At 41.5% G+C, this 21188-nt stretch overlaps 1 protein-coding gene across 5 annotated transcripts in view; it reads left to right on the top strand.

Annotated features, from left to right (window-relative positions):
• The window catches only part of hdac7a (histone deacetylase 7a), a 59723-nt gene that overhangs the window by 28656 nt on the left and 9879 nt on the right, over window positions 1-21188 (top strand). For 4 of the 5 annotated variants that reach the window (XM_068327129.1, XM_068327113.1, XM_068327148.1 and 1 more), the window contains 19 exons: window positions 6566-6756; window positions 6903-6993; window positions 7561-7681; window positions 7905-8005; window positions 8342-8464; window positions 8591-8715; window positions 9430-9531; window positions 9922-10093; window positions 10737-10942; window positions 13647-13850; window positions 14604-14829; window positions 15315-15448; window positions 15799-15919; window positions 16243-16292; window positions 16790-16897; window positions 19064-19119; window positions 19483-19570; window positions 19745-19864; window positions 19954-20051. In XM_068327129.1, the coding sequence (XP_068183230.1) occupies window positions 6566-6756; window positions 6903-6993; window positions 7561-7681; window positions 7905-8005; window positions 8342-8464; window positions 8591-8715; window positions 9430-9531; window positions 9922-10093; window positions 10737-10942; window positions 13647-13850; window positions 14604-14829; window positions 15315-15448; window positions 15799-15919; window positions 16243-16292; window positions 16790-16897; window positions 19064-19119; window positions 19483-19570; window positions 19745-19864; window positions 19954-20051 (2437 nt within the window). The remainder of the gene's footprint in view (window positions 1-6565; window positions 6757-6902; window positions 6994-7560; window positions 7682-7904; window positions 8006-8341; window positions 8465-8590; window positions 8716-9429; window positions 9532-9921; window positions 10094-10736; window positions 10943-13646; window positions 13851-14603; window positions 14830-15314; window positions 15449-15798; window positions 15920-16242; window positions 16293-16789; window positions 16898-19063; window positions 19120-19482; window positions 19571-19744; window positions 19865-19953; window positions 20052-21188) is intronic. The other variant, XM_068327120.1, reaches the window with a different exon arrangement.

The raw sequence follows: 21188 nt of genomic DNA, 5'->3' as shown, positions 1-21188 counted from the left end.
GGAGTGTTTTTATGAATAATTGTGTGTTCAGCGCATTACTTTGTTATGTTGGGCTGACTGTTAGTCATTAATGAGCATCATAGAGCCTTCAGCATCTCTGTAAAGCTGTGGATTGAGAGGATCAGTCATTTGGAGAAATGTATGGAGTTTTCAGAGGAGCCATGCTTCTTTAGGGTTTTACTGAATGAGCTTGCTTTCATTTTGCTGCCTTGGGGCCTGAGGGCACTTTGGCAGCAGCGTCACAACAACAGAGAAGAGAGGACAGTGGAGGAAACGGGAGTCTAAACTCAGCTCTTAAACAGGAAGCCACCCCATTTCTCTCATTGTTGTGTTTTTATAGTCTCAACTTCCTGTCGGCACAACTAGCCTGGTTGCCATGGTTACGTGCACTGTTGTTTATGGGATGAGTTGTGGAGATCCTGCAGTTATTACAGCTGTTATAGGTAGCCAAGTTCGCCACTTTGTAGTGTAAGAAAAGCTTAGAAGTAGTTGTGTAACAGGGTCATAATGCTTGTCAAGCAGTTATTTGGGGTCTTGTGTTGCACCACTTCACTCATTTCTTGTTAACCTTCTTAGTCTGCAAATTTACAGTTAAAATGTACTTCCTGGCAGCATTTAAGAGAAGTTAAATGCCTTTTAAAATGTCCTGATAAATGGCTGTTCTCCCAGACAAGGTGCTTCAGCTACGTGAATGAAATGCTAAAATCAACAGTTTGGTGTCAGACAGTGTCAACAAAAAGAGGCTAAGATAGAATGAGAGAGGGAGCAGAAGAAAGAGGAGTTAAAGAAAAGAGGATGTGGCTGGCAGTAAAAGATGACTGGAGGGGAGTGGAGCTCGTCTAATTATAGATCCTGCTGTGAGCTGGCTGAGCAGAAGTGCTACTGGGGTTTCACACACATTTACAGGACAAACAAAGGTATGTTTTTTTTTTGACTTTATCAAGTTCCTCCTTGTGTGTGCATGCATGTGCAGATGTAGCTGTTGAGTTACATTGTAATTTGGAGGTGGAACCTGTTGCATTGAGCTCTGCTGTGGTATCTCTCTCTCTCTCTCTCTGTCTGTCTGTGTGTGACAAACGGATGATAGAGCCTCTTCACCCAAGCTCTGAGTAGCCAGAGTGAGAAACAGATGTGGTCGTAATTAATTCATTTTCTCTGCCTTGATCTACGATGCTCATCTTCTGTTGCTGTTGCTACTTGTTGTAACAGCAACAGCACCCTGTGATAGTTGTTCTGTGTGTACATGTTTGTGTCTGAGTGAGATCTTGCTGCCCTGAAGAACAAGAATCCGGGATGATTGTGGAAAACTGAGTGAGGACTTAGGAAACTGGACCCATGTTGCATTATACATCAGGTGTTATCGCTCACAGCCTGTATCTGTTTTAGGACTGCTGTTGCTGCACTAACCTAAACTAAGGTTTAGATTAGTGCAGTTTCTCACTGGTTCTGCACACTAGAATTGTTCACATGGGTGTGTGTTCACATTACTAAAGAAGTGTTTTTAGTCTGCCTTAATATGGTGTGAGGTGATAAGTGCATACTTTCTGGAGTGACTACATGGAGACGTGCGATACAATCTGGACAATAAACATCTATACAGTCTCCTATCTGATAATTATTACGAAAATGTCTATTAGTAACCTGTTGCCTTTGCATTTACAGTAATAGTAACCTATCTTTCATTGCGTTATGCAATCACCAGAACCGGAATCATAAGTCATCTCGTTAATCTTGATTGGGTGTATGATCACTCCACCAGAAATTGCAAAAATTTGTTTGTGTGCTGATTAAAGCACACATGTAGCTATCGTGTACTCTATGCATGTGTTATCCTTGTCCTGGATGTGCACCAATCCTGCCAAGGTAAACTTTTCTTCGCCACTGCTTGTGTTGCTGGAATCATAGCTGAACATAAAGGGGCCTGACCATCTCCACCAAAATAAAATAACTGCAGCTTTGAAATACTTATTATAAAATCCAAAAATAAAGCCTGTTGCAGGCTTTGAGAAAGAATTTAAAACTACTCCATAGAGTTTGCAGCTGTTTTAAGTGCAGTTGGGCTTTAGGTTTTGATCAGAGATAGAAGTGGAAAATATTTTATCTTCCAACATTTTGTCAAATTTTTTTGTTAAATTTGCATATTTCCTGTTGATTTACAAGCGTGGGACGCAAAGTGGGGCAGCAAGCAGCCAAGCCCCAACTCGGATTGAACAATCCGCCACACTTCTAATATGCACTAATTTTCCATAGTCGTGCTAATGTGTTTTGCGTGTTACATAATTTTGCTAATCATATAATACTGCAGATAAAAAGCATGAGGTGAGGCAGATGTCACTGTCTCATGTAAGAGAGGTTCACATCCCTGTCATTCTTCTACCCAGAGAAGTAATAACCCTCTCTTCTCAAACTGGGTGGTATACCCATAATAATTTTTTAAAACAGGTTTAATGTCAGGCTAGTAATTTCATGGTATATAAGTCACTCTGTTTGGCACATAAATGTGTACATTTGATGATGTCAGTGTCCCATCAAGTATGAATCTCTCCACACTTTAGTGTTAGAAAGATTCAAGATTCAAGAACTTTATTGCCATCTCAGCAACAAGTTGCTAATAGGAATTTGTCTTGGTTCATGCTTTACATAAACAGGCAACATACATTCAGGAAAACAAAACAAAAAAACAATACAGTGCAAAGACCAGCAGCATTGGAATTACATTCGGTCGTTTAAAGTGCTATATGCATTGCATATGGCTATATACATGCATTGTTACAACTGTTCACTAGCGAGACAAGTTCAAATGTCTAATAGCTAAAGGGTTAGTGCTATCTCTGAAGCGAGATGTTGAGCAGTTAATACTTCTGTACCTCCTGCCTGATGGGAGGAGATTGAAGAGGTGGTGTGCGGGGTGGGAGTTGTCAGCTATTATTTTATTTGCCTTTCTGATAATTCTAGTGGAAAAGAGTGAGGACAGTGTAGGGAGGCTACATCCAATAGAAACCACATTTAGTTGGGTTTATGTACACATAATATAATCCAATACTCCAAATACTTTCTATTTACCTATCTCTCAAAATTATAGTAAACCAAGAGATTCCTCCACCGTTCAGGGCCTGCATCAGTCTTTTCTACCAGAAGCCACGCAGATACCCTGAGGTAATAACATCTTTATTGGCTGAAAGTAACAGTTGTCTGGAAAAGCTGCTGTGTGATTTTTAGAGGCTCACACAGAACAGTCAAAGCAGACGAAGGCATTGCAACTATATTTGGGCTGGTGAGAAGACACAAAGCGGTGACATCTGCCTGCTTGGTTGTTGACTTGGTTACATCAGTGGTGGCGCTGTGCAGGCCGTCAGCGCCGCCTCATCTGGCTGAAATAATGCAATAATTATTTGTTATTGTTATCTTTGAGTGAGAGAGAGGGAGAGAGAGAGGGAGGGAGAGAGAGAGAGAGAGAAAGAGAAAGAGAGAGAGAGAGACTGACTTGCCTCACCTGTAGAGCCAGTCCTGTCTGAGCAAACAAAACGATTCAGTGTAAAAATAGAGAGAGGAGGAAACAAAAGAAAAACAGAAGTAAAGGATTAAAACACACATCATCATTCATGTGCCTTATCTACCTAATACCTCGTCTCTATCTAGACGTTTTTGGATCAGACATTCTGTTGATTTCCATAACCCCCCCCCCCCACACACACACACACAAAGACACACACACAGACACACACAAAGACACACACACACACAGAAACACAGAGAGGATCTTACATCATCATGAAATCAAACTAAACTAAAAGGACTCAGTAGAGTGCCTAACAACAGTCCAGACATGTGCGGTCTTGCGATGTCCACAAATTTAAAAAGAAAATCTCTTTGTCTGAATCCTGTCGAACATGGCAGGATTCTTTCATGTTACATGCAGAAACACAGAAAATCAAACTAATTACTTATCTAACTTTGCCGGATACGTGATCAATAAAATAAAACCAGTTTAGGATTTATTTTACTTGTGTTATCTTCAATCTTCAGTTCAGGTTGAGTTGTTAACACTTGTGGTTGTGTTTTAATGACACGAATCTGTCACACACCATGAGGATCTAGTCTGTCTACGATTCCACAGAAGAACAACCTTTCGTTTGTCAAACCAAAGGCTGACTCATTAGAAGCATTCTGTCTGAGGCTGTTTGTTGGATTTCTTAAAAGTCTGTCATACTCATGCCCTTAAACATACAGTATGCACCAACATGTGTATTCCTGCATAGAGTATTATTCCAGTGCATACCTTCCCAGCTCAACTTCCACAAAAGCTCTGCTTTTAGACAGAATCAACAGGGAATTATAACCACAAGGTCAAGATTTATTATTCTTCTCTGTGTATGACAACCAGATATTATAAGATGTAATGTGATAGCATTTGTTAAGAGAATCAAAAACATAAGAACCTCTCTTTACTTCTGAAGTTCTGTGAAAGGATTAAATGTGGCTGCAGAGGTCAGTAAACCACTGCCTGGTCTCTAGACTTGGAGTCATGTTGGATGGACTAGAATGGTGTTATTAACAAATATTTTACAAATCTAAAAGGCATCATGTGCAGCAGGGTGGCAAAGTGGTCAAACAGATTACACCCCAGCTTTTGTGTGAGCTGGTGTTTCACTGCACATTAAAAGGAACACAGCCATGCCTGGGTTGACTGGGAAACTTTCATTGTAAAATGTCAGTTTTGAAAATTCTATCACTTTATAGTTAACCTCTACTCATCCCGTGCAGATAATTGTGAGAAATACCGTCTTCCTCTGAACTTGTTTTACAACACAAAAACAACTCAAAATAAATGTAGATTCCACAGCAGAAAATATGTTTCTAGTACTGAGATTCCATAATTGATTGAATTAAAACCTGTGATGATTTGACTAAAAAGTAAAAGATGTAACATTAGACGTAACAGCAGCACGCAGAGCTGCAGTTTCAGCAGACCTCTCTGTTTTGTGGGTTGCAGGTGAACCCTGAGGTACGCATCGATTTCCTTCCCAACAGGCATTTGATCTTGTTCATTATTGATTGTCCCTTGTTCCCAGCAGCGGACATTAAATGATCATTTAGATTAAAGTCATCAAGAAACATTTGGTACCTCCTCTTGCATTGGTGTGTGTGTGTGTGTGTGTGTGTGTGTGTGTGTGTGTGTGTGTGTGCGTGCGTGTGTGTGTGTGTGTGTGTGTGTGTGTGTGTTTATGAAAATGACCAACAGAAAATCTGATCCAGATACATTTGAACATTGACATTGTATGAGTTGTGTGTGTGTGTGTGTGTGTTTGTGTGACTCAGAGTGCAGAAGCAACACCAATAGCATATGTGTGTGTTTTCTTCTGTTGTGTTCTGACTTGTTTCCAGAGCTGCTGTTAGCTCAGGGCCTGCCCTCTTCATGAGTGGCGCTCACTTCACACGCTCAGCTCATCTGACATCTGAGCACCAGACGCAGCAGCACAGAGATGTTGTCATATCATATTATTTAAGGCTTGCTCTGTGTGTGTGCGTGTGTGTGTGCGTGCGTGCGCGTGTGCGCGCCCGCGCATGTGTTGAGGTAGTCAAGTGTTTGCACAAGTGAGTCTTGTATGTTTGCGTCTGTTGAGCCTGAATGTGTTTTGTATGTTTTCGTAGCAAGATTTATGTGATGAGGTTTATTTAGCGTATGAATCGATCCAGCTAATGTTGTGCGTCGCCCAGTGGTGTTATCAATACGTGTTCATGTTAGTGTGTGTACAGGACACAATTGAACATCCGTATGTGTTTACATCTGTGGCATTGTTTTTTTTTTTTTTATGTGTACACACTGTGAGAGAGCAAATATGTGTGTGTGCCATTGAAAGAAACCAACCCCAGCCTTTTCACAAACTGTTCCCGTCCTGGATCCTGTTTTTAGCACCGGATGAGGCAATCTTTCCCATTGACTCAGCCCTGAAATGCAAATAATTCCAACAGCATGCAAAGAGCATGGAAATTAAAGTGTGCGTGCGTAGCAGACAGATGTACACACAAGTTGACAGTGGTAGTCAATGTTGGGGAGAAGGCCTGTAAGCACTCCAGACTTGGTCCATGCAGGAAATAGGGCTCCATATTGAACCTGGGCATCCATGAGGTCCCTGTTCTGTCCTGTTCCCAGACTGGAGCTTCCTTCTGTGCAATACTTTTGTCTACTGGGGAGGTTATCTCAAAACTCATTACTGCTACATTTGTAATAGTTTTTGCAGAAACCCTTGCAGGAATAAATTAAGAATGTAGTTGCTGAAAAAAAAAAGAGCATGTCTTTTCACTGGAATTGCTGCAGGTACAATTGAATATCATTATAATATAAATGAAAAGGTTAAAAGAACTTTACCTAACAGACTGTGACAATATCAACCATCTCAGTAGCTTTACTTAGAGCATAGGTTTGCCCATCTGCGATGAGTGTTGTCAATGAAAAGGTTCTAATGTATTCTTTAATGACAATTGTCCAAATCAACTCTGTTGGGATGAAGAAAATTGATTCCTCTCTGCTCTCCCTCCCTTCTCTTCTCCTCTCTTTTCCCAGATTCTTCTGTGGCAGTGCCCGTGTCGTGTGCAGCCTTGTTTCCCATGGACCTGAGGGTGGGAGAGAGGGGGATGCGCCCAGGTTCGGACACGGCGCTCCTCACCCCGCTACACCCACCTCTGCTTCTCACGCCGTTTTCCCCTCAACCCCACGCTTCCTTCTCACAACAACAGTTGCACCAGCATATTCGGGTAAGGGATATAAGGCATAGAGAGGCATATCATCTTTTTGTAGTATTAGATGTAACGTTGAATTGAAGGCATTGTTGAGCTACGTGAAAACATGCCTTTTGTACATTTTGCTATAGTATAAGTGTGCCTGTTTTTGTGTGTATAAGTTTAATATGGAGCAGAGGAGGCGAGAGCAGGAACACCAAGAAAAACAGCAGGAGCTGCAGCAGTTGAAACACAAAGACAAGAGTCAACAGAGTGAGTCCTTCCACACATGAATCTTCTGCTACAATCACAGGCTGCTACAAGTTTAATATACATTTACTGGAGGTTTGCGGGCTTTTTCTCACTGATCTTCATACAAGGTCATTTCTGCATCTTTTAAAGTAATTACACGCTAACTGTGGCTGGAGAGGAAAGTCCCCATCAGACATCATGTTAGTCTTTTATTGAGCAGCAACAGAGAAGTTTGCTTTGAAATGAGAGCTAAATATACCTGAGTAGAGGTACAACAGTAGGGATAAATATAGCTTTGGGTCTGGGTACATAGTCAAGTCACTGGGTCAATATTGACACTCCCAGCACCTCCTGTCACCTCTGTGTGGACTCATTTACACACACACACACGCACACACTCACATATAGCAGACGTGTATTTTATGTAGTTTCATGCAGTATTTTTCTGCTTTATGTTCTGCATAGATTTAAAACGAGGGCTGTTTCAGCACTCTCTGTTTCAGGCTTTTTCTTTCTTCTCTAGTTATGATAAAGCAGTTGGTGAGTCGGTTTTTTTTACGTCTTATTCTCTGTGTTACTAAATGCCAGGTGCAGTGGCCAGCTCCTTGGTGAAACAGAAACTTCAGGAGGTGATTCTGAAGAAGCAAAAACAGGCGGCACTGGAAAGGACAAACACCAGCACTCTTACGGCACCTCCTGTAGCATACAGGTGCAAACAAACACACAGTAACAAAGAAAACAACAAAGATGAAACACTAACAAATTCATTTTAATGAAAGCTAAAAAAAAAAAGCTACATACCAATCATTATTGAAATGGTGCTTTAGTTTTGTTGTTGACTGTGAATTTGAAAATTAACATTTCTGTGTCTATATATACCCTGACCATGGTGTTTTTGTTTTAGTGTTGCTTATTTTCTTTATGTTTTTCAGAAAACTGGGCCCAGACCCCAATTTATCCTCCCAGCCTGTGGTCTCGTCTTTGTTGCAGCCTTCCTCTGAGGGGTCAGAAGGGACACGGCTACGCAGAGCAGGTAAACATCCACCCATTACTATTCATTTATGAAGAGGTGGGGCCTAGAGCTGAGTGAATAAGGACGGCATCGAATAGCAATGTAAATTCATACTCAAGGGCCACATTTAAGTATTATTATAGATGAGAGTCAAGGTCTATTTGTGGTCATTTTGGAGCAACATCACAAAGATTAACGTACAATGTTTTTCTTTCGCAGACAGACATGCAAAGCATTTTCACAAGTTAAAGTGGGATTAAGTTGTTTTAAATCATTCTTGTGGTTTGACAGTCTGAGGCAGCGAGTGTAGTGAACGCAATCACATTAAGTGACTGTCATGTGACTTTGATTCATCAGCATCTGAGCCCAATCTGAAGGTGAAGCACAAGCTGAAAAAACACCTCAACACCCGAAAGAGCCCGCTCACCCGAAAAGAGAGTGCTCCGCCTACTGTCAAACACAGAGTACCTGACACACTTGGTAAATACACAACACATGCACAAATAATACATATTTGATATACTGTCAGTGGAGTCACACTGTTTTAGTATTAGGTTCTACGGTGACTTCAATGAATTTATACCATAATAGAAATATGATCAGTAGGTTATCATCTTTCAGACTCGTCTCCCAGCAGCAGCAGCACTCCAGTCTCTGGATGTAGCTCCCCCAACGACAGTCTGCCCAGTGAGAATGGCCTGCTGCCATCTGTAGGCGGCCTTTCGCATGAGGTACACACACACACACACACACGCACGCACGCACACACACACGCACGCACGCACGCACACACACACACACACACACACACACACACACACACACACACACACACACACACACACACAGAAACTGTGTTGTTGAACCCTAATTACTAAAATGACAGTAACTAAACATCAGCTAAATAAATTAAGTAGCACTCAGAGATAATGATGAAGTTGCTAGTTTTTTTTCTCTTAGAGATTAAAAAAACCAAGTATTTTGACTGTTTGTGTATGACCTGTGCCAAAATTCTGAGTAATGACATGTTTAAAGCATTGACACAAGAGCACGGGGCACTAAGTGTTTTTCAGCTGTTCCTACATAATTAATTTAATCACAGAAAAAGCAGACTCTGTCACACCTGCTGTGGATTCATGATTCCACAATGTCACAACAGTACAGGGCCAGACACCAGCCTAGGTTTAATTTGATTACAGTATGCTGGTTTAGATTACCATGGATTTACATTGAACAAACACTTACAATTGGTTACTATTGAAGTAATGTAGTCAAGAGTAGTTTAACATGTTCAGCAAAGCAGAGATCTGTTGTTCATACATATCCAGTCAAGACTTGTTTATATGAGTTTTAGTTAGAAAAGGTTTGGTTTGAACTTATTTCAGTGGAGATCTGAATGTATTAAATCTGCTGTTTCCTATTGTAATGGTGGCTGATACTTCCAGGCCCAGAGGCTGCTGCTAAGAGATGGGACTCTCGCTAACTTCACTGTCCAGAGTCCCTCCACTCTGCCCACCATCACACTGGGGCTACCAGCAAATCCAAGGGTAACCCTAATCCTAACCCTAACACTGCATCAGATTTCTGCTACAACTCATTCACTTATCAATCAGGGCTTTTCTGTAGAGTGAGAAACTGAGCCCTGTGTCAGCTAAGCCAGAATATCAATGAAGCTATTTCTTGGAGTTGCATGACATTAAAAAACTCACCTTGTTGAACTGGGTTTATTGACCTGGTGCCAGGTAAGATGATTCGGGTATTTTTACGATGCGGTAAAGGTTAAAAATGTCCCGTTAATTAGAAAGCTGAAGTAAGGTCATATTAACATGAAATATATCACCATATTATCCTATTTTAAGATCCAATAAAGGAACTAAGGTGTTCTTAAAGTATCTTGCTGTACAATTTGTTTGAAAAAATTAACTGTCTGTCTGCAGGCTGAAGGAGAACTCTCGTCTCTGAAAGCCAGCCGGGTGCCGGTGGTCACAGCCGGGGGCTCGCCAGTCTTCCTCCCTCTGAGCAGAGAAGACCCGGTTGGGCAGCTGAACCCTCACCTGCCCGTCATCATCCTGGAGCCATCTGGACTGGTGCACACCCCGCTACTCACTGGTGAGACCAGCAGACATGTAGACTTCTACCTGCATTTGCACCCTCAAGGCCAACAGTTCCAGAGATTAGACTGTTCAAACACTGATAAGAAGTTGCTGATTTTACTTTTATGTTCAGTCATTCACTTTCATCTCAGACTAGGACTGTATGCCTATTAAAAGGCACCACAATGCAAAATCCTCTCTGAGCAAAAAGTTCCCAAGAGCTACAAATTAGAGTTGATCTTATTGTCTGAAGTGTTAGAGCGCCATCCAGTGGTTACAAACTGAACATCCATTTTGTTGGACTGACCAACAAGTAAGTACTCAGATACTGTTGTGATTTATTGCAGTTCTTTTTAATCCTAATCCAGTGCTTCTTTTTTCTCTATGCAATTTTAACAACTCATAAATAAACATATTACAGAAAGCATACAGTATGTTTGTGTTATTAGTAGAAGAAATAACAAGGTAGTAGTAGCAGTACGTGTGTGTGTGTGTGTGTGTGTGTGTGTGTGTGTGTGTGTGTGTGTGTGTGTGTGTGTGTGTGTGTGTGTGTGTGTGTGTGTGTGTGTGTGTGTGTGTGTGTGTGTGTGTGTGTGTGTGTGTGTGTGTGTGTGTCTGAAACAAATTGTAACTCTGCTTTTTTGTCTTTTTCTGACCAGTTTCAGGTCTCGACCCAGTCCCCCTACAGTTGGCGCACCAGTTAGATCACCTGCCCCCTGGTGGCTCTCAGCCCCACAAACCCTTGAGCAGGACACGCTCGGAGCCCCTCCCCCAGAGCCCGCGGACCCTCCACACACATCTCCTTCAACAACAGCACAACACACAACTGCTGGAGCGACTCAAACAGCAGACCCACCTGGGCAAGGTAAGAAAAAGTGAAGGAAGGCATTTATTTCTATTCTTGATAAAGAAATGGTCTGATATGCAGTGGCTCCTCAGGGATGGTGGGAGTTAATAACCTGCAATAGGCATTATTGTGAAGTAGTGAGCTTTATTTTTTTTTCAATAATTATGGATGTTTTAAGAATATAAAACCCCTTGCAACACACTTTATACACTATTCTCACAGGTATAACATTTTCACACATTTCTCTCTTGTTTAAACACACGCGGCACAGAATACAGCGCGCTGTAAAAGAACATTTTCTAAATTACACAAAAGAAATCTGTGAAAGTGTGAGTCTGATAAAGAAGAACTGCGTTTTCGTGAAGGACCACCCTATTCCACAAAGCAACAAAGCACAACACATGAGCACATCTCATACTTACAGGTATTTTCACATCTTATCGGTGTGAGCGAGGCAGTTTCTTTTTAATCTGATGGGATTAAATTGAGTTGATATCAGGTAAAGGTAAACTGAAGCTGCTGTTTGATTTTGTTTTTTTCAAGAAGTTGCGGTCTGTGACACCTTATTGGTTGGTTTATTTCGGTGCTGATATGCTGCTGTCTGTTTTCCTGAATGGGTGTTGTGACGACTTTTTGAATTTGTAAAATAAAGGATGGAGGTTGAGTTGGGGAACCCGTGACACGGAGCTTGAGTGCTGTAGCTGGGATGCCATCTGGTGCTGTTGCTTTGTCAGGGTTAACCTGCCCTGCAGCTGTGAGACTACTCCTCACAGGCAGCTAGAACATATTAGCAATCGTGTTGTGTCTGTTACTAGAACGGTCACGTGATTCATAGACATTTATGCCTTTCATGGTCAATGAAAGGTTTGTGTTTCTCATATTCTGCTCCAGTCTATCCTGATTTTTGAGTTTGGCCTAGATCATGTTAATCTATTCTTCACTTGCAATATGTTTTTATTATTATGTTTTATTAGGTTTGCTATTTGTATTTCCTTTCATTACAAAACAATCCAGTTCCCTATCGTGCGAAGATTAGTTTGGTTATGGACTGAAAGGCTCTGAAATCACCAACCATGGACATGTATGAACACGGGGTTAGTGACAATGCTCCCACTCAATGCCACCTATTAAATCTCATCTTACTTTCTCCTTTCAAATCAACTCCAGCATCTTCACTGGCCATTTCAATATTGGTGTGACAGGAATTTCAGAGGACTAGGTTCAAGGCATCAATTCAGATGGGAAGAGGAATGGAGTAGGAGTTATCTTGGAGGAGTTTGTTAGGAAGAGTGTCAGATAGAGTGATGGGTCTGAAGCTAGAAATCGAAAGGTACGATGTTCAATGTTGTTAGTGGGTATGCTCCACAGGTAGGATGTGAAGGGGAGGAGGAGAAATTCTGTTTGGACTTTGATGAAGTGATGCAGAGCATACCTAGAAGTATGAGAGTTGTCATTGGTGTGAACTTCAATGAACATGCTGCGACCCTGAACGGAAAAGGCGAAAGGAAAAGATGATCATAACCCAGCACAACATTTGGGTGTTTGGGTAAATTAAATTTATACTTGGAATTTTTTACAAATCCTTTGGTCCCCGCCATTTGGGGACCAAAAGAATTTCATCTCCGCTTTTTGCAGATGATGTTGTCCTGTTGGCCTCATCAAACCTGGACCTTCAGCGTGCTCTAGGACTTATTGCAGCTGAGTGTGACGTGAGTGAGATGAGGATCAGCACCTCTAACTCCGAGGCCATGGTTCTCGACCGGAAAAGGGCGGTGTGCCCTCTTCAGGTCGGTGGAGAGTCTTTGCCCCAAGTGGAGGAGTTTAAGTATCTCGGGTTCTTGTTCACGAGTGAGGGAAGGACAGTATGTGAGATTGACAGACGGATCGGTGCAGCTCCTGCATTGATGCAGTCTGTATACTAGTAGGTCTGTCATGTCGAAGACGGAGCTGAGTCGTAATTTTTTTAATTTAATTTTAATTTAATATACTGTTTTGATCCCTGAAGGGAATTTAAGAACGCACACACTAGCTAATGATTCAAACGCATGCATATATGTATACTGTATATTAGTGAGTACAGGCCCCTGTAGCACACACACACATACACAAGGGGGCCTGCAGGCATGCAAGGGAGGTAGAGTGGCGGGCAGCTCCTTCTTGGTGCGCCTCAAATGAGCAATTTGTAAAGGGGACGGCACCTTGCTCAAGGGTGCCTCAGCAGTGCTCCGGAGGTGAGTGGCTGGGCGCACCCTTAGAGATAGGGTGAGGACCTCAGTCACCAGGGAGGAGCTTGGAGTAGAGCCGCTGCTCCTCCACCTCGAGCGGAGCCAGCTGCGGTGGCCTGGGCATCTGTTTCGGATGCCTCCTGGATGTCTCCCTGGGGAGGTGTTCGGGGCATTTCCTACCGGGAGGGGCCTTCGGAGAAGACCTAGGACATGCTAGAGGGGCTATGTCTCTTGGCTGGCCGGCGGATGCCTCGGGATCCCCCTGGAGAAGCTGGAGGAGGTGTCTGGGGAGAGAAAAGTACGGGCTAACCCTAACCTGTGGCCCGGCCTTGGATAAGCGGTTGAAGTTGGATGGATGGATTTTTTTCATTTTAATCCTCTCAGTAAATGATTATTATTGCTTTCATTATTGACTTTTTTTTATTCCTGCATCTTTTATTCCATCATGCATGAATGTGTGTTCATTTCAGTTTATTTCTGTCTGTGTGCTTGTGCAGCTGATGTCTAAGTCCTGTGAGAAGCCCAGACTGCATCAGATCCCCTCTGAGGATATGGATTCCGAGGATGGCGGCGGTACGTCACCTCCAGAGCCAACTTATCAGACCGAAATGAGGGCGGAGTTGCTGAGAGAGGCAACGCCAACAGGATCCAAGTGCCAGGATGAACAAATGAACCTGCAACATGCGCTCATACTAAACCAGGTTTGGAAACATATATTGGCTTCACACACAAAGCGTGAACTCCAGTGGATGGACGGAAAAATCAGACACATGTTCTTCTTCCAACACGCCTGTAGAGGGCGTCCTAATACTTTGACTTACTTGATTCTAGCTGGATGGTTTTGTGGTTTGACAACTACTCATTAAATCAAAGTGGTTATTTCAGCATATGATGACAGGGTACATTTACAGCTATTATCTTTACAGGAAATCCACTCATCAGTCATCAGACATGCTACACAGTCAGGAGTTTGTCTTTAATAGAAGGTGTGACAGTAAGAGGACTTACTATTGGAGGAACAACGACTGCAATGAGGATGTCAGTATTGGGTAGAGGATTTAGTAATCTAATCTTAATGAAGAGATCATTGTTGAACCTTTATTTCAAATTCAAAGAAATAAAGTTGCTATAGACAGAGACCACTCAATCGCTCAAATCAGAAGGGACAGGACTGATATTTTATTGACATGAAACTGGAGGAGGTTTTGTGGCTTACAGCATTTAATATCAGTTAGAATATAAATCACTTAGTGAGTTGGAGAGGCCTCAGCAGCTGGATGCCATATGTGGACCAATGGCGCTGAATTTTATAATTAAAGATCGTCTCTTTGGTTTTTGAGTAAGACTGCACTTTCTGCAGTTTCTGTTCTACTCCCTCACATATCATCTTCATGATCGTGACATAAAATCTGGATATCTGATATCTATGACAATGTTTAATTTTTATCTTTTAGTCATTGCTATGGGAACAGCAGAAGCAGCTACAACAACTGCATCGACAGATGGAGACTCTGGCGGTGCCCATGCTCCGCAGTAGTGGTGGCGTTGGCAGTGGGCTGGGTGTCCATCGTCCCTTGTCCCGTACACAGTCATCACCCGCCTCCACCTCTCTCACTCTGCCTGATAAACCAATGAGCCTGACCCCGCAGGATACCTGCAGCAAACCGCGCTTCACCACCGGTCAGTCAAACACACTTTGCAACAGCTATAGGTGTGTATAAGGATTCTGTGCTATGATTTGGTAAGAAATTATGACATTGACTATATAGACATGATATCTGGGGTTCAATCCAGCCAGAGAAGAAAACTTGAAACCAGAAAGGGATTCCCATCATCGAACACCAGATAGGAAAATTAAATATTAGTGAAAAAAAAAGGCTACAAAAAAGTATCTGAACCCAGAAGATAGGAGTTAAATATAGACAAAGAAAACACTCAAAACGCGTTATAATTAAATATACAGGAGCCTACTGCAAGTACTGTAAAACAGCACTGTTTTACATTCTACATTCTTTTGACTCCGTTTATAGATTAATTAGATTTCACTGCCCTGTTACCAGTGTGCACGTATGTAATACGTGTGTAGTACGTAATATCTACGGGCAGCCTATTGAGCTCAGTGCTATTTAGTGTGTGTGTGTGTGTGTATGTGTGTGTGTGTGCAGGTCTGGCGTATGATTCACAGATGCTGAAGCACCAATGTACATGTGGAGACAACAGCAGTCACCCAGAGCATGCTGGGAGGATACAAAGCATCTGGTCACGGCTACAGGAGAGAGGCCTGAGGGGGCAGTGTGAGGTGCGACATGCATACACACATGCACACACAGGTTAAGATAGTGTAATATCAGTACAAGGTTGGCTTTTTTGTTATTTTCTTGTTTGGTGTTCTTGGTATTGTAAAATATGTTGTTGTATTATTTTTATACTGACACAGCCTAAAAATATGAATTTATATGTCTCTGAAAATTTAAAGGCATTTGTATTTGTTTCTATTTAAAACTGTTATTCATTGTGTGTTCTACCATATCCATATGGGTAAGACATGTGTCATATCTTTTTTTTTAGTTTTATAAAAAGGAGCTTTCTGTAGACCACATCAAAGTATTGCAGAAAAGAACGACAAAAGAAATGTTTGTGTCCACACAGAGTATCCGTGGTCGTAAAGCCACTCTGGAGGAGCTGCAGTCGGTGCATTCAGAGCGCCATGTGTTGTTGTACGGCACCAACCCACTCAACAGGCTCAAACTGGACAACCGCAAACTGGCTGGTATACCACAGTAGTGATATTATGAATACTGAAACCATTTAAGTTTATGAACATTGGAAAGTAATTTTAAATTGAACAGTCATTATTAGAGCAAATGCTCTGTATATTAAACTAAGTTTGCTTGTTTGTTGTAATTTTAGGATTCTGATTTAAAAATTGTGCAGTTCATCACATAATCACAAATAATCTCACCCAATGCTCTTAATTTAGTAGATTTTGTGATGTCACCATATGACATAAAATAATAAGGTTGAACTAGAGAGAGAAATTGAAATGTAGATGATTTAACAAGTATATTAAAGTTGATGTTTCTCTCCACCCAGGAATACTCTCTCAAAGGATGTTTGTGATGTTACCATGTGGGGGTGTTGGGGTAAGAGAAAACACACCAACCGTGCTCTTTTTGATATTATTATAATTCTTCAAAGCTGTTCGTCAGAGTGATACAACATAAACACATATTTTTTAGAGCAAATAAATGAAAGAAGAACAAGAAGAATGAGGTTTTAAAAGGGGATAGAGAGTTTGCACATTGCTAACTTTTGCCTCACAGTCTGTGTTGAACCATGACAAGTCAGGCTAATGGGAGCAACATGTTCATGACGAGAGATAAAAGAAATAGCTCAGATTTCATTGTGTGAGCCAGTTTATGAACAAACTGAAGTGAGAAAAAACAGAATGGAAAAGAAAATTACCAATAGTATGGATCTGGTGCTGAAATGAGACAGTAAATCTGACATTTGTACTCATGAGTCACAGATGAACTTCAAAACTTTTTCTTTTTCTTTAATTGTTCCAGAAGGAGCTTAAGCATAACCAGATTCTATCAGTGTCTACACACGTTCAGTGGTCTCCTTCCTTTCTCTGTAGGTTGATAACGACACCACCTGGAATGAGTCGCACACCTCTACCGCATCACGCATGGCGGCAGGCAGCGTTGTGGAGCTGGCCTTCAGAGTGGCTAAAGGAGACCTGAAGGTGAGAAACTAATCCTGTGATGTGACCATATGAAAGAGCCAGGTGACATCCGCTCACCTCTAGATCAGACTTCTTAAAACAGCTGGTTAGAATAATAGTTGTGGGTTTAAGTTTTGTAGCAGAACAAATCCCAATCCCAGTAAACCTTAAATTGAGAAGTTACCACAGGCTCCCATAAGACTGCCAGGGGTCATGACATGCAAAACAAGTGTGGGGTCAGGCTTCCAAGTGAAATATAAACTGAATTAGCTTTGAATTAAGTAAGCTATTTCTTTTGTTTGTTTTTTTAATTCCCGTCTTGGAAAATTAAGGATAGGTTGAGGTTTTGGAGTCATGTGTTTTGTTTAACTTGTGCTCTGGTCAGCTCAAGTGGACGTTCAGCCCAGGAACCGGCAATGTGGTGGAGGTCCACCGGATGGAGATAAAAATCTGATTCTGTAAACAGACTAAAACTTGATTTATTTATACTCGGCTCCTCCAGTCGTGCCTTCCTTATAAAATATTTCTGGATTAATCCATTTTTAGTCAGAATATTAATTGTGATTGTTGTAGCAGAATATTAATAGTGACCTTTGTAGACTGTTAAGGATAAGGATGTCTGTTTTTGACATAAACTTTGAAGCTGAACTGGACAAGGGCTGTCATGGTAAAACACCATTGTATGGAGTAGTTGCATTATTACTACTCACTGTACTAACAGGGTTACCATAATGACAATCCTCCACGGCAAACCTGTGTTGACTTCATGCAGGTTTATCAGAGGGAAGGAAAAGTAATATTCTTTGGCTGAGCTATAAAAATAGCAGCCGGCTCACTACCTTTCGGTCACTGGGTCATGTGACAGCAGCCATAAGTTATTGTGAAACTGTTGTTAGTGTGCACTGTCCACCAGCTATGCTTTGTAGTTTCAGAAAAATGTACCTGTCATGACGAATTTTTTGCTCCCCCTCCTCCTCAATTGATAGAAAGTCCAAAATAAACATGGTATGTTTGTTGTTGAGTCGAAAAGTATCCAAAATTTTCCAGCTTCAATCTAGAGATCGAACACAAAACTAAAGAAAATGACAGGCAGAGAAGAACAAAATGACAAACACCACCCAGACTCAGGCAGAAATAAGTAACAATTGTACACAACCACAGTCGTATCACTAAGCTCTTTTTACGCCTATACATATCGTGGAGAATGTGTACTACATGAACTAATTTGTAAGGCGGTCATAATAAGTATCTGGAATGGCCTTTGTTTCCTTGTCTACAACAAATGCATCTGATCCTGTTATTTGTGAAAAGTCAAACTTTATTGTTTGAGCTTTGTTCTGTGGGATAATAAACACAAACCTAATTCAAATGTAAACCTTAGTGAACAGTTATTCAGTCCACATCCACTTATATCATGTGGCCAAGAGGTTTATCCAGGCTTAAGTCAAAATAATTTATATTCTGTGTAATCCGTAGTAACATACAGTTAGAAGTAAAATCATCAGCCAGTTGCAATAAAAAGAACTGATTTAATAACTCAGAACATCAGAAATTAAGTTTCTAACCCCTGAACACCATCCCACAAAAAACTCCATAATTTTGAATGTTGCTAAAACTTTGTCAAACTCCATAGAGTTGCTTTAGCAGTAGGATCTTGTAGGGTTTTCTATGAATACCAAAATCAGGACTCCTTGAACAAATTCAAAGATATTGACTACAGCAGCTGAAAACCATCAAAATAAGATTCAGATGCATCGGATGCTGTTCTCTGGCGCAGTGAAACAAAATGTTTGGATTCTGTGAATCTGGAGGCGGAAAAATGAAGCTGATTCTGTAAAGAACTTTCTGCGAACAGGGAAGTGTGGCAGTGATGCTCTGAGGCTGCTTTGCTTCCTCAGTCACTTGTGTCCTGCAGCATTTAGTGGGTTGGATAGATTCCATCAAGGATCAGGAAATCTAGAAGAAAATGTCTTTATCTGTGAGGAAACTGAAGGCTGGCTGCTAAAGAACAACAATGACCAGGATGATGATTTGAACAAGGTTGTGCTGTTAATGAAGTGATTGATAATCTGATCACTGTTCTGAACTCTTCATTACAGAAGTCAGTAAAACTTAGACATTGAACTTGAGCTTCTTCATATTCAGCGAGAGAAAGAAAGATTAATATCAGCTTCATCTTCTGCACAGAATGGCTTCGCTGTAGTTAGACCACCAGGACATCATGCAGACCCCTCCAATCCAATGTAAGTGTGTGTGTGTGTGTGTGTGTGTGTGTGTGTGTGTGTGTGTGTGTGTGTGTGTGTGTGTGTGTGTGTGTGTGTGTGTGTGTGTGTGTGTGTGTGTGTGTGTGTGTGTGTGTGTGTGTGTGTGTGTGTGTGTCTTTTACTGAAGGACTCTACTAGTGGATTCATCAAGAACAAGCAGGTGCAACATAAAAAGAAAGTTGAGTGGTTGGAAACCCAACAAATGCCAAACAGTCAAAGCTAACTGTATGATTCATTCTACTATACAAATAAAAAAGAATGGCTAACGAACCTGCAGTGTGCCCTATTTGTACCTTTTTCTTCTGAACTTCTTGAACCTGTTTCTTATACTTTGTCTCTCAGGGGTTTCTGTTACTTCAATTCCGTGGCCATTGCTGCCAAGCAGCTCCAGCAGAAGCTCAGTGTCAGCAAGATCCTTATCGTGGACTGGGTGAGATGGCTTTGTTGCTATGTTGTCATACTGGTGTTTCATTGTGTTGCTATCAAATCAAACTTTTGTAGTGAGAGAGTGTAGAGCTACATCAAGTCTGTCTTACTCAGTGATAATAAATCTCCAGTGGTAATGCTATGTGTAATAACGTGTTCTCCGTCATCCTGTCTCTAGGACGTTCACCATGGCAATGGAACCCAGGAAGTGTTCTACAGTGACCCAAGTGTGCTCTACATCTCTCTCCATCGCTATGACGATGGAAACTTCTTTCCTGGCAGTGGGTCACCAGCTGAGGTAGGTGAAGTCTCAGTGTCTGTAAATCCTATTGGATCGTATTGTTGAGTGTTGAGTGAATTAAATGAATTGTGTATTTTTTTTCCTAGGTTGGATCTGGAGCGGGTGAAGGCTTCAATGTAAATTTGGCATGGACAGGAGGACTGGACCCACCCATGGGTGATGCTGAGTACCTTGCTGCATTCAGGTACAACTAACTTCTGTAGAAACACTGCAAGCCTCTCAGATAACACAAGAGGTACAGATAGATGATACGTCGAAGGCTTCCAGTACAGATTCACATTTCTCCTTAAGTTAAGACACATCTCAGTTTTCATGTTAGAGACAATCTGTCTACTGTTCTACAGTGTTGGTTATCAGGCTCAGAGCAAGAGAAGCATTTAAACTTTGTTCTGTTTATGTTCATGATTTTGTGTAATATTCTTTCAGCAAAAAGCATAGAACCAGAATCAGCTTTCACGGCCAAGTTTGTGCACACAAACAGGGAATTCGACTCTGACTTCACTTTACTTACAGCTTTATGTTCTAAGGTTGCAGTCCATGACTACTTATTAATTCGTTAAGAGTACGGAAAGAAACAGTGCAAATGGTTTAGGTAGAAGGGGTCTCCCTCTGCAGACATGATGGTCTGTTGCAGCCCCATCCTGGCCTGTTTGTGGCTGATTCAAAGCAGACAATTATTTGTGTACAAAGGACAGACGACCAGCAGTTCCTGTGGCATGTTGAACTTTTTGAGCTGTTGCGGGTCCTGAGAAAAGATGGTTTGTTTTAATTTGGAATGGAACACATAAAAGAGAAGAAAAAAGGAGAAAAAACATTTTAATTGTCTATTTCTCAACATATATGTTGAAAGTAGACAGTTTATCAGTCTTCAATATGTCTTGGATGTGAAGTCTAGGAGATTACACAACAAGAAACACTTTTCATTGATCGTGTTTAAAATGTTCAGTGGAGCAGTAATTAGTCAATTTCTCTCATTTCCTTTGTACGGAGCCACAACAAACACTCTGAAGCTGAGCCTCTGATTCTCTTAATGTTGCCTCTGACGTACTTCTTGCGTAATTAATAATCCCTGTCATTTGGAGAGCATCTGTCTGGCGCACCCTGTTTCCAATAACTTCAGATGCCTTACAGTAAATGGTCTCCAGGTCTTGTGTTTGACAGATTGCAAACCGTTACTTCCTGCTTGTGGGCTAGATAATTGTAATCGGTGGGTGTTTGGCACCAATAAAGTTTCAGTAGTGTGGGCTTTTTGGTTGTCTGGTGCATCAACCCCTAGGAAACTGCAGCAACCACACCGTTACTGGAAAATGGGCACAGTGGT

Source organism: Antennarius striatus, chromosome 2 (genome assembly GCF_040054535.1).
Source record: "Antennarius striatus isolate MH-2024 chromosome 2, ASM4005453v1, whole genome shotgun sequence".
NCBI lineage: Eukaryota > Metazoa > Chordata > Actinopteri > Lophiiformes > Antennariidae > Antennarius > Antennarius striatus.
This window is presented reverse-complemented; position numbering and strand designations above follow the sequence as displayed.